Source organism: Euleptes europaea, chromosome 1 (assembly GCF_029931775.1).
Source record: "Euleptes europaea isolate rEulEur1 chromosome 1, rEulEur1.hap1, whole genome shotgun sequence".
NCBI classification, from domain to species: Eukaryota; Metazoa; Chordata; class Lepidosauria; order Squamata; family Sphaerodactylidae; genus Euleptes; species Euleptes europaea.
Window position 1 is genome coordinate 42,070,912 of NC_079312.1, and position 21,921 is coordinate 42,092,832.

At 44.2% G+C, this 21,921-nt stretch overlaps 1 protein-coding gene across 9 annotated transcripts in view; it reads right to left on the reverse strand.

Moving 5' to 3' along the window:
• The window catches only part of FOXP1 (forkhead box P1), a 564,105-nt gene that overhangs the window by 250,036 nt on the left and 292,148 nt on the right, over positions 1–21,921 (reverse strand). Inside the window, exon 1 of one of the 9 annotated variants that reach the window (XM_056853074.1) lies at positions 10,700–10,759. The exons of the other annotated variants lie outside the window; for them this stretch is intronic. Coding sequence (XP_056709052.1) covers positions 10,700–10,732 — 33 coding nt within the window. The 5' untranslated portion in view covers positions 10,733–10,759. Of the gene's footprint in view, positions 1–10,699; positions 10,760–21,921 lie in introns of those variants that run through there. 9 annotated transcript variants of the gene reach the window in all.

Sequence of the window (21,921 nt, forward strand, 5' to 3'; positions counted from 1 at the left end):
AATTCACGGGCACAGAACCAATGAAATGAATGGCCATTAGAATAAGGACAGACAAAAGGAAATACTTCTTTACTCAACAAGTAATTAAATTGTGGGATTCACTGTCAGCAGCTGGAGTGATGGCCATAAGAACACATGATTTTAACGGGGATTAGATATTTTTGTACTGCACATGAAACATAAGAAATATAAGGCTCAGACCTACTAAAAGTTTGAATCTTCTCTCTTCCTAATGTACGTTCATGATTTAAACAGTGTGCATTCCACTCTACCCCTCCCCTCTCCTGGAAGCAAAGTAGAGTGTATGGCTGCACCCGACATAAACACACCTCCATTTATTTGTGACACAAATGAGTCTAATCGGGGTCACAGCGCCAAAACTGCAAGCCAGGAAAGCATCAATAAACTGCAACTGACTGACATCCAGATCTACACTTTAACAAAATGTGGGTTGTTTTTGTTTACAAAGCAGGAATCTAAATCTTGGTATTTCAGAATAGGGCTGTCGATTCGGTTCGTCCTGAACTGAAAAACAGCCGAATTTCCCCTGATTCGGCGGTTTTTAGTTCGGATGGAACCGAACTCAAAAAAGGCAGGAAAACGGGGAGCCAAATTCAGTGAATTCGTGGTGTTTGGTGAATAAATTTGGCAAATTCAGGGTTCGGCGCAGCAGCATAACCGTCAGTTAGTAAGCCGCATTCTCCTGCAGCCAATTGGTGGCCAAGCTGGGTCTTCTTCTGGCCAATCTGTTTGAGCGATTGAGTGCATGAGCCCAGCTGCTGCGCGGCTCGGGAAAAGAAAGAGAGAGTATCTGTTTGTGTGTGTGAGAGAAATCCCCATGGGGGGGTGCTTGTGCACATTCGCTCCTTTTCGTGGCTGCAGGGGGCGCATTTTTGGGGGTAGAGACCCCAAACTTTCAGCGGAGCTTCAAAGGACCCTTCTTGCGAGACCCCCCAAGTTTTGTAAACATTGGGTCAGGGGGTCCCGAGATATGGGGCCTGAAAGGGGTCCTCCCCTTAATGTGCATTTTTATTCCATTTAAAGCACACATTCGCTCCTTTTCGTGGCTGCAGGGGGTGCATTTTTGGGGGTAGAGACCCCAAACTTTCAGCGGAGCTTCAAAGGACCCTTCTTGCGAGAACCCCCAAGTTTTGTAAACATTGGGTCAGGGGGTCCCGAGATATGGGGCCCGAAAGGGGTCCTCCCCTTAATGTGCATTTTTATTCCATTTAAAGCACACATTTGCTCCTTTCCGTGGCTGCAGGGGGAGCATATTTGGGGGTAGAGACCCCAAACTTTCAGCGGAGCTTCAAAGGACCCTTCTTGTGAGACCCCCCAAGTTTTGTAAACATTGGGTCAGGGGGTCCTGAGATATGGGGTCCCCCCCTTTCCCTATTGGGATGAATGGGATCAGCCAATCCTGTGTGCATCTCGAGAGCGGCAAATCCAAGGCAAAACCTCCCGTGCTTAAATGGAATCGTCTTGGATTATCCAGTCCTTCCAGTCCCTCCTGATGGAACAGAAGACATCCACAGTAAGACCCCTTTTGGGGCTTTAATCTATAATTTTTCTCCTCGGTGTGTGGGGGGGGAGCAGAGTCTGTGTGTGTGTGGGGAGGGAGAAGTTTCTGTGGGTGGGGGGAAGCCAAAGGGGCCTTTCGCCTGTTCTGTCTGGGGGTGTGTGCCTCCTCGAGTCTCTCTCTCCCTGGTTTGGGCGGGGGGGGGGCTTCAGTTGTGTGTCCTCAGGTTTTCCCTTATTCATAAGATCGGTTGGGTCTATTTTGATGCTTGCTCAAAAATTGTTTTCAAATTGTGACTTAAAGAATGCATTTTCCTGGTCCCGAGTCCGATGCAAAAGGGGAAATTCCACCCACTCCTGCTCCTGATGCTTAGCTAGCATGCCTCTGTCCCCTTCCATGGTTTGCAAACTCCCAGGCATCAGGTGTTGCTTTGCATGGTTGCAAAGGTGTTGCTTTGCAAGGTTGTGTTGCTTTGCAAGGTTGTGTTGCTTTGCAAACTTCTTCTGTCCCTTTCCATGGTTTGCAAACTCCCAGGCATCAGGTGTTGCTTTGCATGGTTGCAAATGTGATGGTTTGCATGGTTGTGTTGCTTTTCATGGTTTGCAAACTTCTTCGCACCTGCCCTGCCCTTGCTCCATGCAGCTCAGCTTTTTGTCGAGGCTGGGAGCTTTGAGTGGGCAGCAAGCTCTGCTAATTGCAAATGCACATTAAGGAGGGGGACCCCTTTCAGGGCCCATATCTCAGCCCCCGCTGATCCACTCTTTACAAAACTTGGGGGTTTTGCAAGAAGGGTCCTTTGAAGCTATGCTGAAAGTTTGGGACCTCTACCCCCAAAAATCCCCCCCCCGGAGCCGCGGAAAGGTGCGGTTGTAATTTTAATGGCTTTATTCAGCCGAATTTTCCCCCGAACTCCGGACCTCATGCCGAATTGCACAGACCCGAAGTGGGGGAGTTCGGACTTCAGCATTTCCCAAATAAAAACGGGCCGAATTTTGCCAAATCCGAATTTTACCGGATTTTTTTTTCAACAGCCCTATTTCAGAATCTTGCTTTGTAAGCAAGGAAGGGAGGGGGGAAACCCCACAATTTACTGAGGTTTTCAGTTCAGACATCTCGATAAAAACAGAATTGCATTTATGTGTAACTGCTGTTTATCGATGTCTTCTGTGCAGACACATGGGAGGACTGTACCTGCGCACAGGCCTACCACCAGCCTGATTATTCTAGCGGGGGTACCCCTTCCCAGACTCCAGTGTGACGGCTTCCCGCTCAAACCATCACATGTCTAGGGAAGAAGCCCCCCCTCAGGTCTCCTTTGTCGCTGCAAGCTCATCAGGTAAGTAGAACAGCAAGAGAGCTCACAGTGGGGCAGGAGGGAAGGATGTGTTTCTGCACAGAAGACCTCGATGAACAGAAGTTACAGGTAAGTGCAACTCTGTTTTCATTGCTGGTCTTCAGTGCAGTCCCATGTGAGCATTTTAGCAAGCTTACTGAACAGAGGAGGCGGGTAGTGAGCTTACTGGAATAATGTAAGTAGTACAGCTTTCCTGACATCCACATCCTTCCTTGCTTGCAGATGTAATGCATAGTGTTTGATGTATCTCTCCTCTGCCAACCAAGATCTCAAGAAGCAAGATCCTCTGATGAAATGCTGCTGAAGATCTGAGCGCTCAAGTGGAGTGGACCTTGACTTTAAAGGGGCATGGCCTACCAGATGACCTGTAGGCCTCAAGAACTGCTGAGACTACCCATTTAAAAATGGTCTGAGATGAAGCAGCTTTTCCCTTTTTTGGACCTCAGAAACAAATACAGAGCTATTTATCTCATCTGAAATGTCTCGTTTTCTCCAGATAATAAAGAACAGCCCTCCTTACATCTAGGGTACGCAGAGCCCTCTCAGCTTTTGAGGAAGGGCTCAGGGGGGGGGGAAACCTGTTAACGAGATGTTCTGCGCTAAGTGAAATCTAGACATCACCTCTTGCAGAAACTCTAGGCTGGGGTGAAACGTTAACTCATCCCTAAATACCTTAAAGAATGGGGGGTCGATCCTGAGAGCGGCAAGTTCACTAACCTTCCTGGTCAATGTTACTGCTACCAGGAAGGCTACCTTCACAGAGAGTTGGCTCAGTGAACAAGAAGCCAAAGATTTGAAAGGAGAGGCCACCAACTTGGATAATACCAGGGAGAGTGACCATTGAGGTGCTAATCTGGGCATGGGTGGGAAGACATTGAGGAGACCTTTTAGGAAGCTTTTAACCAGACTATGGGAGAATAAGGTCTTCCCTTCCACCCACTCATGGGATGCTGCAATTGCTGCTAAATATACCCTAACTGATGACACTGCTAGGCCCCTCTGTGCCAGAGATAATAAGTAGTCGAGCACTACCTCTACGGGACATATACTAACGACCCACTCCTCAAACAACCTCCATTTCCTTCCATAGGAACTTCTAGTCGAGGGTTTTCTAGATTGTAACAGAATTTAATGTACCTCATTTGACAAGCTTACCTTCTGGGATCTAGGAACCAAGCTGTGAGGTGTAAACATGTCACCTCGTAGTGCCCTATACTCTCCAATTCCAGGAAATCCGGCACATTGGCAGGTGCACAAAGTTTGGTCCCACAAGCTTGCAAAGCAGGGGAAACCAAATCCATCTTGGCCAAAAGGGAGCCACGGGATTGCAACTTGTGTGGTCTGTCATGATCTTTCCCAAGACCCTTGATATTAAAGGGAATGGGAGAATAAAACAGGTCCCCCACCCATTGAATCTAGAATGCATGCCCTAGAGAAAATGGGTCGTGTCCTGCTATGGATCTCATACAGATTTTCTAGTATCTTTGTATATGGAGGGGCAGATGCTGGTTTCTTCCAAATCACCTCTGTCAAGTCACTAAGGCCCTCAAGTATAGGAAACACTACTACAGATGGTTTGTCTGGCTGAAGCCTGCTCAGAATCTTGTCCTTTGGCTTTTCCTGAGCATTACAGACATCAATCTCAAGAGCCTCCATCATGCGGAGCATCTGTTCAGTGTGAAGTATCGTGCACTCACTAGGGGATGTAGGGCCGGAATCCTCAATTCTCTCATCTGGGGATGTATCCAAACAGCTCTCCGAGCCACAAGTCCAAGGATCTTGGTCTTCAGTGTCAGGTTCCGGCCCGCCATAACCAGATAGTAGAATAAAGGGGGACTGAAAACCAGGAGCAGAAGGAACTGATGTAGCTTGGAACTGACTCGTTGTCCATTCCATTTGTCAGAACCAGCAAAAATCAATCCAGTCTTGAATGTGGATCAGATCGATGGACGGAGGATGGACTGTTAGTAGGAGATCCGTTAAGCCAGCGCTCGGTTCCAAGCCCTCTGGAGCTGTGTCGACCTCCTTGCTGAAGATGACCTCCGGAACCACATCGGAGGAGGAGGAAGAAGGTGAGCTGGAGTGCAATGAAGGTGTCCTTGGAGGGACAAGGGTCACCTCGGACCACAGAGACTTTCACTTCTATAGTGTCTTGTCTCTGAGCTTGAATTTGTCCCTATGTTTCTTAGGGGCTGGTTCCAACTCAGGACTCGGGACTCAGGAGCATTTACCCTTCGTGAGGGAGAAACAGAGCATAGTTCAATAAGAACGAGGAAGGGAGAGAAAAAAAACGGGTTAGCCCAAACGAGCTTGCCTCAACCCAACTCACAATCCTAACTTGGATGAAGGCTGAAGAACACATACTCGGTGAAAAGGGACTCCAATCTGCGTAGCATGTGCTAGAGATAATCAGACACTGCAGCAGCAAAAGAAAAACTGAGGGAAAGGGGGGTGCTCCTCCCCTAGACACGGGACAGTTTGAGTGGGAAGCCATCGCGCTGGAGTCTGTGGAGGGGTGCCTCCTCTAGATTTTTTTCTAGCTAGAAAAATCAGGCCAGTGGCAGACCTGCACACAGGTGCAGTCCCCTCATGTGGGGCTGCACCGAAGACCGACAATGAACTGCAGGTTACTGAAGACTTCCTGTGTGCAATTTCAGTGAGGCATGGGTGGGGGGAGAAATAGCATGACCCCGTGGACTTTGGCTTGCCATCAACACAAATTGTGGTTTACTTATGACATCTGAATTCAGTCTAGGAGTGGCAGTAGCAAATGCTAAACTGCCCAAAGGATTTTTTTTAGAGTACTTAATCCTTCCAGACATTTAAAAATCACCAATACTTTAGCCTTCCTTGATTAATAGTGCACAATTGAAACGACAGAAGGCCGAGAGACAGCCTGTTTCATCATCGTGTTGCTAATTCCACTTTTACACTGAGATAAATCCATTCAGCTCAAACAACTTGATCCTGGTGGAGTTACAACAATAGTGCATTGGGATGGGGGGAGGAAGGAGAGAGGAAAAGATGGAAGTGATCTGACCTCTGGCAGATATTCAGGAATTAGTACAACATTTACTGTTGCTCATGTATGAACACACACAATGAATTTCTCTTTCTTTCCTCGTTGGTAAGTGCCTGGCTATCACTGTCAAATGCATATATTCCCATCATGCCTCAGTATTTTTCTGCCCCATGATGCCCTCACTTTTGATTGTGTAGATGAAGTTGAAGTGCACAGGGTATTTACTGATCCAGTTATCTTGTTCTATGACAGGCAGAATCAATCAATCAAGAGGCCAGCTTTGTGCTTGCATATTCCAGGCACATCTCCGCACTTCAGGATACAAGATCACAGTGTTATCCAGCCAAATTTGATCAACAAATGCAGTTCCCCTGTGCCACAGCAATCTCAGATGAAGATGTTATTATGTGGAACTGAGCAAAGTGATAAAGACAGTATAGAGGAAGGGAGGAGGAGTTTAGCTCGGCTTTTCAAGCAGCCTTGAATGTATTTATTGGGGAAAAGATTAAACGTCTTTTTTCTTGAGGGGCTCCCCCCTGTTTGATTATTTTTTTTAAGAAAGTAAAAGACTGGGGAATGTCCTTTTTTTTGCAAACCCAAACACTATAGCTCCTCTGAGAATGGTATCATATATTAAATAGCAAAATCCTGGGCAATTATCTTCTACTAATTAATACTATATTCATGTGATATTATATATCACACATAAACACATAATACTGCACACTTATAGCATGAAAACTGCATTCCGCAAATTGTTATCTGAAGGGCAAAAGTACATTTTAAATTATGACTGCTTTGGACAACACACAAAGGTATCCCCCCCGCCCCCGTTCCTATCCTGGTTGCGACAAGATGCATGCAACTGTGTCAGTATCTAAGTGCATTTCAAGCAAAAAAATGTACACTAGGATTTTATTTTGCCAATAGCTTTCCATTTTGCTACTGCCCTGCAGTTATTTTACATTATTTAATCCAAAATACCATCGTTTTGATTCTACCTTTCTTTTGCTTTTTAAATCTTTAATGGGAGCCGTTGGCAGTCCAGGGGTACAATTATTAGATATCTACAGAAAGAAATTGAAAAATTAATAATACTTTCCCATTCTGTACTACATATAAAAATTATCTAGTCTTAGTGGAATTCTATAGATTCAAACAGGCACCCCTACCATGATTTTAAAAAATAAAATAAAATAAATCACCTTAGCTTGAATCAGAACAGCCTACATTTAAATCTTTTCAGTCATCACTTTTAAGTAAAGCTTGGGGGAAAGCACATTATGTTTTCAAGTCAGAAATTTATTTTAAATCATTCTTTTAATTAAAGGACATTTATTAGGGTAGCTTATGGTACATACTGCTGACAACCCAGGTAAAACTACCATAAACTAATCAGCCTAATGATATTAAAATTGTTTATTGCCTTTTTATAGGTTTTGCTACTTAAGTTACCATTCTTCACAACTATATGCAAAATGTGTGACATCATCCATATCCATTTATTAGGGGGAGTGATATATGTTTTCATCTGACCTTTGTCTAAACAGCCCCTTAACTATGGAGGGGGGAGAGAGCCCCGGAGTCATCTATCAGCAAGGGAACAATATAAAAACTGCTACGTCTATTAACTTTTGTTTTCTTTTCCCTATTATTACACTGAAAAGCCAAAGCCAACTGGAAAAAGGATGCCATTTGGGTTCCCTTGTCATCATGTGTTAAGTATGAGAAATATACATGCAATAGCCAAATGGCCAACAGACAAAACACCCACTCCAAGTGACGTACTGTTTTCCATACTGCTCAGACAAAATCAAAACAACAGAACTGCTGCAAACAAAAACAAAATCACATTTCCCATAACCATTCCAGACAGAGCAACACCAGAGAGAGAGAGAGAGAGAGAGAGAGAACGAACTTCTGCATATGCAAACAAGCAGCATTTATACATTTATGCTCTTAACACAACACTGTTAATGACTGCATGTTTATCTAGCAATTCTGAAGTTGCATGTCCACACCAGGTTCAACAACTGTGTCCCGTGTCAATCTCTTCCCTAATGCTAGTGACTTTTGGTGATGAATTCCAGGTTTTACACTAGTACACATGAGGTCAGAACCTGGCCCCTTGCTTTCAAATGAGAAGTGCAATCCAACCCAAGGGACCAGGTCTCATTCACAGAAAGAAAAAAACAGTAAGGTCACAGGCTAGGGAGCAAAAGTGCAATTTGGGGGAGGGGGAATACATAAACCAAATGGAATGGGAACAATTGCAGGACTGCTCGTTTCAAACGGGATATCTGAAAGGGAGACACACTTCACAGTGCTCTTTTGAACAGCTAAAGTGTGACCTGTTTAAAACGGCCACCTAAAAAAGGAAGAAGAAGGAGGGGGGAAGAGCAGATATTCTCCTTACTTTTTCTTTAAACGGTGGATTGATACTGATGTAACTTTCTTAACATCCCTGGTTCAGGAAAGTTACAGTGTCTGTGTTTAGCTCAGATACCTGGCTATGAATCGTGGGGGCACAGTTGCGAATATCAACAGCTGCATTTTTAGTATTTCAGCTAAGCAGCATCCAGCGCCTCCATCAGAGTGAATTCTTGTCAGCTGTGCTCTTTGCTAACACAATTCCTGTGTTTTGCCTGGCAGTAAATGGACGCTTCTGCCCCAGCATCATCTAAACAACTCTGTTAACATTTGCCCTCCAGCGTCTCTCTCTTTGTCCAGTCCCTGTCTTCTAACAGATGTCATCCCAGTCTAATCAAGCATAAAATGGTCATAAATATTTCTTTCTGGTAGATTTCACATTCGCATTTCATGCAGGGACATGATATTTTTCTGCTACCTCCAGGGAGTACCTAATGCAAAAACCAGTTACTTACATTCAAGGCTCATGTTCCTTTACTAAAATGCAGCACATGTTCTCAGTTCAGAGACATAAAGCACACACGCACACACACACACACACACACACAGAGAAGACTTTATCTTCTTTTGTTTAACACCCCCCACCCCTTACTGTGATGTGCACTACAGTTTACACTAAACGACATCTCCTGTTTAACGTGGAATCCCAAAAGCAGTCACATACTATTCTTATGAAAATCAAACGCAATTGAAATACCTTAATTATTGCCCAAAAGAGATTTAGCTTCAAGATACTTAATTGAACTAACAAGCTATTTAACAAATGCACGAGAGATAAGAAAGGCAGCTTTCTATTTGGGCTGATTTTATGCACAATTTTACAACCTACTTCATCATATTTAGTTAAAACAATAAAATGAACCTAGGGTATAAATTTGAGGTTCATGCCTATTTAGCAGATGAAAAAAAAAGGAAAAGATAAGTGTGAGAGAGAGCTGATTTCCAGTACTTAAACTTGAATCATTCACAGGGAAACTACGTAAGCTAATTAATTCTGTCTACTTAGCGAAAGAAGGCACAGAGAAATCATATTCCTCTCCGACAAACTTCATAGTTAACGTGTCTGAATGTAAAATGAAACCAACCTGAGATTATTTTCAAAGCCATATGTCTATTTGTTACTCTTTTCTCCCCCCCTCCCCCGTTATGTTTGTCAAAACAGAAATCTTATACAGCTATTTAAAACAAACCACAAAACGCTTAACGATACAGATCACAACAGTGAAGCTTCCTCTCTTCCCCCTCCGCCTCCCCCTTTCTATGTTCAGCCTAATATTTGATTACTGTTAGTCAAATCAAGCTTTCAGGCAAATAATCTCCATTTTTTAAGTTAATGAGATGTGGTTCGTGTCGACAACAGCTTGCAGAAACTTTTAATTCTGATTCCTGCAGGCTGTGCTGGCCTCTTTTACAGCAGCTAGTACTGTATGAATGAGTCAAATTTGCCAAAATGACTTATGGAGACAAGTGCACATTTTAAAGAGGCACTAATTAAAAAAAATACCCACTGGTGTCAATTTAAATACCATGAAAATAAACTTCTTCTTTTTTAAGTAGCTCTTGTTGCTTTCCTAAAGCACCTTTAATTCCAACTGGATGGTTTTCCTTTTCCAAATACCCTCTTTGCATAAAAACACATTTCCTCCCCTCTCGGAGGAATTTGGGATTTTGACAGAATTAAACCGTTTAAGGTAATATTTGTTTCGCATATGCTATTAACCAAGCCCCCCTCCAAGAAAAGTCCTAATTGAGAAAGCACCAAGGAACCATACTGCTGAGATAAGCAGCATAGATTTAGGTATCTCCAACCTTCTTTCTTATTTGAACACACACACTTTCTTCTATAAGGCTCCTGACTATCCTGAATCCCATTAAAACTGCTGTAAGAGCTCCTATTAGCCAGAGTCCAATAGCCTCCACCCCCTACCCCCAATGATAGGATGAATAGGTGGAGCTCAGACACGGAGCTTGTCAAAATTCTCTAGGATTTTCAGGGGATCTCCCTTTTGGCAAAGCGATTCAAACAGTGCAGCTGTTGTATAACACAAGCAGATGTGATACCAAAAGGAGGGGGGAGAGGGAAGCAGTTGAGGCTGAGAGGGTTATATCTATTTAAGGGGTTAAATATGCAATTACCGCTGACTAAAACCAGAGAGACATATAGATAAACAGAAGAAATGAAGTCCCCAGGTTCCATTCAGAAGCCTTCATCGCATTACTACCAGACAGAAAACTCTTTAAGCACCATTTTCAGATGTTAAATCATTGTTCTTGCAGCACATATTCTTGCTATTCCTGGGGGAACAATATCTGAAGACAGCGTGCTAACAAATGCAATCCAGTAAACAGGCATTTTCCCTCTTGTTGTTAGTACCTTTGTGTTCCAGCTCCCAGCTCTGTCATCCATGCCTTCTCTCTGCTTTGAAGTTAAAGTACTGAATGAGCGTTGTCATCTATTATCCAGAGTGTGCATGTAGATTATAAATAAGAAATAAAAGTGACTTTCAGTACACTGCTTTTGCATTAGCAAGTTGCCTTCTCTGTTACCTCCTCTGTCCTTCATACTTTGCTACCAACATTATATCAGAAACTTTGCCTCCTTAAGACTGAAAGAAACGCAGCGGAGGAAAATAATAATAGGTACAGACAGCAGAGATATAGAAGTTTTACTGCAACAAAGAACTCCTGTCTTTTAAGCATGTTTTCCGTTTTAGCTTTCCACACAAATCCTTAAGTTTTGTTGGCAAAAGTCGTTCAGGCCCAGACAATGGGGAGGAGTTGAGAAGTCGGAGAGGGGCAGAGATGAGCACTGAGATGGGAAAATGGGAGCCACTGAATAAGACTAGAAGATGGGTTGTGAGAGACAGAGCATGGGGGAAGTGAAGATTGAGGAGGCTAAAAGATGCTCAGGGCTTGCCGTACTAATGCTCAGGGCCCCCAGAAATCTGTCATTTACCTATTAATTGAAGGACTCTTATGTTTGCATTCTGGGCCTTGAAAAAACAGAAAGCTATTAATCACACTAAAGTTTATTTGTAGGTGAGGGGGGGAGAGATTTTCTGGTATTGATCAATTATTTATATTTAAAATGCACATGTAATGATGTCGTTTATCTTATTTATACTGAGGCATAGGGCAAACACTTTTCCTGCAAGGGGTCAATGCAAGATACTATTTCAGAGGACTGAGGAAAAAACGGGCATGATGTAGGACAACTATGATCTGATTTTGCGATATTTTTGTTTCTACTTTAAAAAGCAATCACTTGTTAGCTGCAAATCAGAACAATGGCTTTGGAACTGACTGGAAGCCATTACTTTATGTGTGTATAAAGTGCCGTCAAATCGCAATCCACTTATGGTGACCCAAGCAAGGGGCTTTCTAGGGAAGTGAGAAGCAGAGGTTGTTTGCCGTTGCCTTCCTCTGCAGTCTTCCTTGGCGGTCTCCCATCCAAGTACTGACCCTGCTTAGCTTCCAAGATCTGATGAGAGCGGACTATGTCATGTCTCCTTTCCTCCCCTGTTTCTTTATATACATATGTAAAGAGATAGAATCAGAGAGGGGCTAAGTACATTGCCTTTGGTGAACCCAGCCATTAAGAATCATCCCCTGTACCTGGGCAGTCTGAGTGATGGGACACTGAGACCAAGTTTATATTTAAAAAAGCAGTTATTCTGTCCGTGCTAAAATCTTTGGACCAAAACTGGCAATAATGCAGTTCCATGAACTGAGCCATTATTTTTGCTCAGGTTTTTTTTTTTTTTTTGTAACAGCTGCTAGGAGCCGAGAACAGTGAGTGGAGAATTAAGTGTTTCGCATTTCACATGGCCCATTTTCCCCCTACTTTAAATCCTGCCCCCTTCCTAGCTTTTGGGAAAAAATATTATGGGGGGGGGGGGCCATAGAAGCCTGGGGCAGAGTCGGATGAGGAGTTTTTCACTGGAGAAAAACAGAGTGGGCTTAATTCCCCTTTCCTATGTGTGGTTGAGCTAAAACCTATCCACTACCCCAGCACTAGGGGGCCCAGGAACATAAGAATGTATGTAGAGCTTGGTGGATCACAGCAGAGGTACAGCATATTGTTTCAGCCAGATCTCCACTACAGATCTATTATGAGATTTAAGCTGCATTCCCACATATTAATGATGTGGAAACCACAGCTGACAGTTTGGATATGCAAAACTTCTAGGGGTGTACAACTCCCCCATGCTTAAAGGATTAGTTTCCATTTCATTTTGTTATTACATTATTAATTTCCATGAGAAACATACTTCCAGCTTTAGCTTTTTTAAAATTATTATTCAACTGGCATGAAGTCTTCAGGTATTGTACCAAATAGCTAGGAAAACTTGCCAGCCAAATTTCAGACAGGTAAGAGAAAGACAGAGTGAAGGCCTTCAGCAAAAGAACCCAAGAAAGCAGCTACCTGCGGCAGAGTGGGCACAAGAAGAAGAGTCGGTTTTTATATGCTGACTTTCTCTACCTTTTAAGGAGAATCAAACCAGTTTACAATCTGCCTTCCCTTCCTCTCCCCACAACAGACACCTTGTGAGGTAGGTGGGGCTGAGAGAGTTTGGAGAGAACTGTGACTAGCTCAAGGTCACCCAGCTGGCTTCATATTTAGGAATGGGGAAACCAACCCAGTTCACCAGATTAGAATCCGTCGCTCATGTGGAGGAGAGTAGGGAATCAAACCTGGTTCTCCAGATTAGAGTCCACAGCTCTTAACCACTGCTCTTAACCACTACACCAAGCTGGCCCTGAGAATCAGCAACATAGTACCATCTCCTGGGCAGGGGATACTATCTAGCACATTTTGTTATATATTTACAAGGATTAAGCCGCAGCTGGCAGCCCCTCTTTTACATGGTATGAAGTTTTGCTTTCTTTCCCTTAAGACTTAACTAAAATAGATGTTGGGAATTTAAGATCAGATCTCCAGACCTCTTCAATTTCCTCTTCAATTCAGCTACTAGCTTTGATGGGGGATCAGGGTCAACAGCAGCCCGAGTCAAACCCCCCATGCTTTCAAAGAAAATTAAAGATATGTAGAGATCAGATCACAGATCTCAAGCATCCTGTCTAATTGAGCCATCAGTAAAGGAAAATTTCAGCATGGAAAGTGGAAGGTGGGAGTTCTGAACTTCCTTTTTGCACATATAACTCATCAGTGGCACATCAATTGGAGGTGTTTTAAGTAGGGGTGTTTTTGGAGGTGGAGAGTGAGTTTATCTCCGTCACCCCTGCCCCTTCCTTCCTGACAGCTGTGAGACCAATGTGGCAAGAGTAGGAAGGCTACTAAATATGATATGGTTCCCAGCCACTTCCAAGTTCAGGCTCCATTAAGACAGAACTGATGGGAACTCAGCGTGGACTTGGCAGGTGGTGACACAAAGGGAAATTTCAACATCTGCAGCTCCCCAGCCAAGAAGGCCTTTGCAGCAGAGGTGATGGATAGATCACCAAATGTCCAAGCAGAGAGTACACGGAATCCTTTGTTTCCTAGAGCCAGCGTGGTGTAGTGGTTAAGAGCGGTGGTTTGGAGCAGTGGATTCTGATCTGGGGAATTGGGTTTGATTCCCCACTCCTCCACATGAGTGGCGGAGACTAATCTGGTGAACTGGATTTGTTTCCCCACTCCTACACACGAAGCCAGCTGGGTGACCTCGGGCCAGTCACACTCTCTCAGCCCCACCAACCTCACAGGGTGTTTGTTGTGGGGAGGGGAGGGGAAGGTGATTGTAAGATGGTTTGATTCTCTCTTAAGTGGTAGAGAAAGTCAGCATATAAAAACCAACTCTTCTTCTTCTAGAAAAATGTGAGCTATATATTCTCACTGATGCTTTTCCATACAATGCTACACATGGGAGAATCTGGATGGAGAAAATAAGGTGCCAACACTATCCAGGAGTCTAGTAGAATTGCCTGTGTAGAGTTATTCTTTTAGCACATAGGTAAAGGGACGCAGGCTAAAACTGGGAGATGAAATCTATTAATCTGGCACATCAAAGTATCTAATTCTGAGCACAGCCAAATCTGTGGATACTTAAATTCAGAGCCTGGGGCCATGGACAAACAAGACAGATCTCTCTAGAATCCTGATAAAAGCCCCAGGTTTGTAGAAAAGACAAGAAGAAGCTCCTGTAGCTTTAAGAAATGAATACCCTTAGTGGCTGTTGCTAGGAAACCGCAACAGCCTTGGTTTCTTTCAGCAAAAGGCAGGAGAAAGGAAAGGGCCCTTTCCAGGACTGTTTTGGCCTTTGAGGGAAGAATAATGACCAGACCCAGCAGCAACAATTAGGCAACTTGATACCACCCGCTTCTGTGACTCACTCAGGCCTAGCTGCTTGCTACTGTTCAACAGCAGCCCCCTCATGAAAACCAATGTGGTGTAGTGGTTAGAGTTCAGACTAGGATCTAGGAGACCCAGGTTTTAATCCTCATTCTGCCATGGAAGTCCACTGTGTGACCTTGGGCCAGTCATACACTCTCAGCCTAACCTACCTCACAGGGTTATTGTGAAGATAAAATGGAGAATTGTAATTTGGTTGGTGGGTAGAGAGAAGGAAGCAGGTACAAGTGAGGATATGGATGCGGCCAGAAGGTGGACAGAGGGGGAAAATAAGTGCCCCCCCACGAGTTTTGGGGGGTTCTCAGTGTACAACTGGGCCCGGTCCAGCAGCTCGCACCACACAGCTGGGCACAGCCTGGTGGCCAGCACCACTGAACTGGGCCAATGGTTTTCCTCAGTAGAAGCTGTCAGTGGAAGGGAAGGAGGGAAAGCTGAAGATGGTGGCAGATAAAGGTAGACTGGCAGGTGGTTGGGAACAAGAGAAGGAAGCAGGAAACGGGGAGAGACTTTCAGAAAAGGGAAAGAGAAAGTGGTGGGAGGAAAAGTGAGATGCCCCTGGCAAATCCTTGCGGGTACGCGTTTGTCATACCGATTTACTTGGGCTCAGAATAATCATACAAACATACTATCCCTATGAAAAGTAACAAGAAAGACAGACATTTAGCATAAAACAAAAGCAGAAACCAGTATTTTCTTTACCATGCAATCATCTCACATGTTGTTTGTTCAAGCATACATATACCTCCCTCTCCAAAACTTCCCTGTGCTGATAGCCAGCACTGGAAGAAGCAAGGAGACCCAACAAGAAAGAGAGGATCCTAGAATACTGGGAAGTAAAGCAGTGCTAAATGACAGAAAGGATTATATATTTGGAAGGATTTGCATAATGAAACTCTAGGAAACAGCCACATGGTTTTCTCCTATCAACAGTTACTCTTATATCTTCTTCTTCCAAAATGAACAATGCCCATGTAGTTGTACAAGTTTCTTGAAATTTTGAATTTCTGGGTTTACTGGTCTTTGAAGGACATGGTTAGAAAGATAGCTCAAAACACATGGGAAGTGTCAAGAAATACCACTGTTATGTTTAGCCTTGGGACAATTTATATTTTTTCAACAATTACATTTTTCAACATGGTCAGTTTGGGAGGATTTGGGAGTACTGGCTAAGATTTCCAATTGTGTAGCTCCCATTTCCAATCTTGAGCCAAAATGTTTAATGGGAACTAAGTCCCAAGAAGGACGGATAAACCTTTTGTCTGCTTTGTAGATCTAACAAGAGTCTAACCTAGTTAGAAAGTGACAAACTGAAAATTTTGACAAAGGATCTCACATACATTTTAACCCCAAATGATGACTTTTATGCTGACCTAATTATTTTCTCTACAACTCTGAGGGAGGTTTCCACGTGTGGGAATGGGAGCAGGGGTCTACACAAACAGTAAACCGCTTAAAGTCACAGACACCAACTGTTCCTAAAATAGGGTTGGCAGGTCGCTCTTCGCCACCGGTGGGACGTTTTTGGGGCGGAGCCTGAGGAGGGTGGGGTTTGGGGAGGGGAGGGACTTCAATGCCATAGAGTCCAATGGTCAAAGCAGCCATTTTCTGCAGGTGAACTGATCTCTATGGGCTGGAGAGCAGTTGTAACAGCAGGAGATCTCCAGCCGCTGCCTGGAAGTTGGCAACCCTATCCTAAAACAATAAGCCATTTTTGTCTCAGAGAAAACAATGAATCATCCATATACTAATAGTGAAGTTGGCCAGATCTGACGATACGTAAATTCAGAGACTGGAACAGTGAAGGCCAAGACAGATCTTTCTACAAGCCTGAAAAACGCCCCAGGTTTGCAGAATAATCTGAAATGTGAAATTGAAAGGAAAGGATTAAAAAAAATCCAAAATGATAAAAAGAACGCCTGTAGTTTTAAGCAACTGAATCCCCTTTGTGGCTGCTACTGGGCAATGAAAGCATTCCAGGGTTTATTTTCCTCAGGACAAGGCAGGGGGAAGAGGCAGGACCCTTTTCCAGGGTTGTTTTGGCCTTCAAAGAAGAACTCATTGAGGCCAGGCCTGGCTAGGGTTCACAGCTCCAGGTTGGGAAATCCCTGGAGATTTTGTGGTGGAGTCTGGGAAGGGCAGGGTTTGGGGAGGGGAGAGGCCTCAGCAAGATATAATGGCATAGAGTCCACCCTCCAAAGCAGCCATTTTCTCCAGGGCTGGGCCGAATCTTGGGGAGGTATGGGGGGCAAGTGCCCTGGGCGCAAGGAGGGGGCACCAGTGCAGGCATGGAGAAGAGGAGCGCCACCGCCACACAGGGGCAGCTGCCCGCTCGTGGCCCGGCTCTGGCATGTGCCTCCACCTAGCATGTAGCTGCCTACCCTTCCTTGACACCCGCACCACACCTACAGCAGCCACGCGCGAGGCCAGGGACAGGTGAGCATGTGGCCGCGTCATGACGACCGCCCCTGGGGGCATCAGTGCCTGGCTCCAGCACGTGCGAATTGTACACTCTCTCCCCCACTGCCCTGGGTACTCCTTCCCCAAGCTCCATGCCTGCGGGGGCCAGACCTCTTCTGTCTGAAATTCAGTTGTAATTCTGGGAGATCTCCAGGTCCCACCTGGAGGTCGGCAACCCTAGGCCTGGCAGCAACCTTTAGGTTACTTAATACCACCCAACTTGCATAACTGGGCTCGGCCAGGCTGCTTGCTACTGTTCAAAAGCAACCATCTGATGAAAGCCAGTGTGATGCAGCTTCAGACTAGAGTCTGGAAGACCCAGGTTCAAATCCCCATTTTGCTGTGGAGGCTCACTGGGTGATTTTGGACCAGTCACATACTTTCAGCCTAACCTACATCACAGGGTTGTTGTGCAGATAAAAAGGTTAGTGAATGGCTGAGAAAGAGAGAATGGAGCAGGGAGAGAATATGGGGGTTGCCAGGAGGAGGAAAAGAGGAACTAGTACAGGGAAGAGGATACAGGGGAAGTGAGGTGCCCCCCACAAGTACCTGAGGGTTCACTGCCATGCAAGTGGGCCTGCCCAGTGGCCAGCACCATACACCTGGGTCACAGTTTTCCTAGGTAGAGTCTGCTGGGAGGGGGGCGAGGAAAACTGAGACAAAGGGGCAGATAAATGTAGGTTGGCTGTTTGATGGGAAGCAGAGAAGGAAGCAGGAGAAGGGGAGAGGCTGTGGGGGCTTTCAGTGAAGAGAAAGAGGAAACAGTGAAGGAGGGGGAAATGAGTCGTCTCATGCCAGCCCTTTTAGGTTCTCACTTGTATATTAATAATTTCCAGTTTATAAATTCTTTAGCAAACCTGCCACCAGTAGGTAAGACACAGTTGTAATTGCTGATCTATCATTTATTGTGCCAAATAATTGTCTTTCCATTTAAGAATTCCAAATAGAAGGGAAAAAACAGCTAGTTAACAAAACACTGGAAGAATTAAAAAGTACCCTTCTCTGTGAGCAAAGAAACACTGCTAATCACTGCTAAGCCTTTATAATCCAGTCTTCACACAAGTTAAAAGGATAGAACTATGTATAAAACAGCTTCAAAAGGTCTCCGCTAATCAGTGCAACTTGGTGAATAACTCTGTGATAAAAATGGAGGGAGGCGGCCAAAGCATTTTCCCTATTACAAAAGGGGTTCAGATGCCAAACATCTGAGGAAAACCTAACCTGCCCATATGTCATTCCCTGTGCCTGTCAATCAATGACAGCTGTTCCAGATGCCTGGAGAAAGTTTAGAGGATCATGTTCGGTGTACCTAAACACAGCAGCAATAAAAGAAAACTTCTCAAACAGAAAACAGTCTGCTTTTAACCTGTCTATAAAGTATATACCAAGAACAGAATCTCTTGTACATTCTTGAGTACCCTAGTAAACAATATTAATCGGTACATATTTACCATATCTTGAAACTTAATTATTTAATTGCTACTGCCTGCATTAATCATAGAAGAGAAGGGGAAGAAGCAGACTATATTCCAGTTGGGAACCAAAGATTTCAGTGTATGATGGTTCCTTGTTACTCTTCCTTCCTTTTTGTTTAATGACACTCTGTCACAAGTTGCTCTTGTAGGTCTTCAAACTATGAGAACACCTTTTCAGAGAGCACAAAGGAGTGGGAATATATGCAAAGAAGTCCTGTATTTAGCCCGCTGGATCACATCCCCCCCCCAACGTTTCCATTGATAAATGAGAACCTCTGGCTTCATATTTTGAGAAGGTCTTAAAAAGAACTCTGCTTCAGATTCACACAGCTGGCCATCCTCCAGTCATTTAAATAGGACTCATGCAGGACATTCAACAAAGATCCACAAAAATGAATAGAGACTGAAGAGCAGGCTGCCTGATCAAATGCACCCCTTTAAAAAAATCTGAAAATATCCATAAAATGTTTTACTTGTAGTTAACAGGCTTCAGGATGGATGGGTCATCGTTAAACATGGTCTGGATCAAAGTCACATGTTTGAGAATGCCATATCTCACATTATGTTTTCATGTCATGTGGTAAAGTCCATTAGCCAATGCCACGTCTAAACTGAATGGTGGGAATTAGTACCCAACTATCAACTGCAGAGAGAAATGTACCAACACCAAGTTACTCCTGATTAGATGCTAATTGCAGAAAAAAGGCAGTATGGTAACTTTTACAGATTCATATCCTGTCCTTCCTACATCAATTCCCATCTGTTTAAGGGGAAAGATTACCACATATATTTACTAAAGGATGGGCAAAAAAAAGCTTGCTATTCCTAATACAGAACATTTGGATTTCAGAACCAAGTTTATTATGAGGAGCCTAATCCATGCGGCCATTAAGACCAGCTCCACTCGCATGAGCGTACGGCGTGATTCTGCCACTTCCTGGTTTACGCCGGAAGTGTCACGCACTGTTTCATAGTTTGTGGGGCATTTGCTTTTATAATATTATTTCAGTAAAGGCTATCTGGATTTTTTTGAAACTGATACATAATTTATTTTCCACACCTTATCCATTCATCCCGATTCATCACACAAACTGTGTGTGTGTGTAAAGTGCCGTCAAGTGGCAGCAGACTTATGGCGACCCCTACTAAAGATTAAATCTCGCTTGAATTCCCAAAGAATCTCTCGCACAACAACAGTACAGACCTATATACAAATATTTCATGACCAGGGCAACCATATGTTTTGCTACGCCAACAGCTACTAGATCGGTGTTGATGCCAGCAGAGGAATTCCAACCCACCACCAGCAAATTCAAGAGCACAAGCATGACTACAGAGACAAGCAATGATGCAGAAATACCAACCGCACCCCCACAGAATCCTAATAACACAAATGCCACCCGCCAAACATGAGGTCATGAGAACCAATGTGATGCTGGACTAGCATTGGGCAGACCAAATGCCCACATCGTCATGAAGCTTGCCGGGTGACCTTTCACCAGTAACAGTCCCTTGCCTAACCTACCTATAGGGTTGTTGTGATAATACAATAAAGGAGGGGGGATTATGTACATCTCCCTGAGCTTGCTAGAGGACTGGGTTGTTGTTTTTTAATCACAGGTTTGGACTCTTGGCTACTGCCATACTGCCCCTGCCAGTCTTATATTATGCACCTCTAACACATAATAGGATTAAGGACTGATCCTATCACCTTTACGAGGACAGTCAAATGCCAGTGAAAGAATAAAGCATAAACATGATGGACTCTGAGGTCAGGAAACTCTGGATAAACCAACAATCCCTGGATTGATGGTGGGAGAAAAATATATTACACACATAACCCTTTTAAACAGATTCAAATGGATTTGTAGGGTACTTTACATGCGAACACATATACATAATCACACATTACTTGGCTGCACCTATGAACTATTTCCATGGGAAGAACAGTTTCTGATGATGTAAAAGCTCTGTGGTCCTTGTTCCTCGATAGCTGTTATAACATACAGTAGGGTTGCCAGGTCCTACCTGCACTCTGCCAGGAGCCTAATCCATGCGGCCATTAGGACCAGCTCCCCTTGCATGAACGTTAGAGTGCATGCACACAACATGATTCTGTCACTTCCGAGTTTACGCCGGAAGTGCTGCGCACATATGGGACGCTCTAGCAATTCCCCTCAAAAAACTTGGGGGCGATTGCTAGAGTGTCGCTGGCACTTCTGGGATAAGTTGCAGATCATCGGCCCCCTCTCCAGCTGGCCTACTTATACTCATCAGCCCACAGAGGTCTGACAGGCAGCCCGGTGAGTTGGCGGGCAATTGCCTGCCCTCACCGGGCAACTGGGAACCCTAGATGCAAGGTATCGCCAGATACCACTGTCGTTGACTGATCATCTAACATGTGTGGGTTCATCCTCTGTTGAAAGCAAAATACATGGCTTGTTAATCACACACACACACACACATTATTTACCATTTAAACAGGTTATGAAACATTTTTAGCGTTTCTTAAAACACAGCAAGAGAGAAAATCATAATGGCTAACAAAATGTACAAAGTAGTGACACAGATGGAAATGCTCAAATTACACTTTACAAAGTGAAGCCTGGAAAAAAAACTATTTTCGTACATTTTAATTGACAAGAAATATTTGGCTTACCTGGGCCTTGAAGCATGAAAATGAGCAAGTGTGAATCAAGTTTAAATTTAAAAGCAGTGTGAAATGAGCTGTTCATGAGGACTTCACAATTTACAGAGCGGATACTATTTTCCTGTGCAGGCAACTTTCTAATTTCTATTTCATTCTCACAGTCTCACCGAACAAAACTTTTTGAACGGTGAATGGCCTACCTGACCAGGCTTTTTGGTTGGTTGGTTGGTTGTTGTTTTTTCTTCATATGCTGACTTTCTCTACCAGTTAAGGAAGAATCAAACTGGCTTACAATCACCTTCCCTTCCCATTCCCACAACTGACACCCTGTGAGGTAGGTGGGGCTGAGAGAGTGTGACTAGCCCAAGGTCACCCAGCTAGCTTAATGTGCAGGGGTGGGGAAACAAATCCAGTTCACCAGATTAGTGTCTGCCACTCACGTGGAGGAGTGGGGAATCAAACACAGTTCTCCAGATCAGAGCCTGAGGAAGGTGGAGTTTGGGGAGGGGAGGGACTTCAATGCCATAGAGTCAAATTGCCCAAGCGGCCATTTTCTCCAGGTGAACTGATCTCTATCGGCTGGAGATCAGTTGTAATAGCAGGAGATCTCCAGCTAGTACCTGGAGGTACTATTCCAAATACATGTTTGTGAGGGTCTCTCA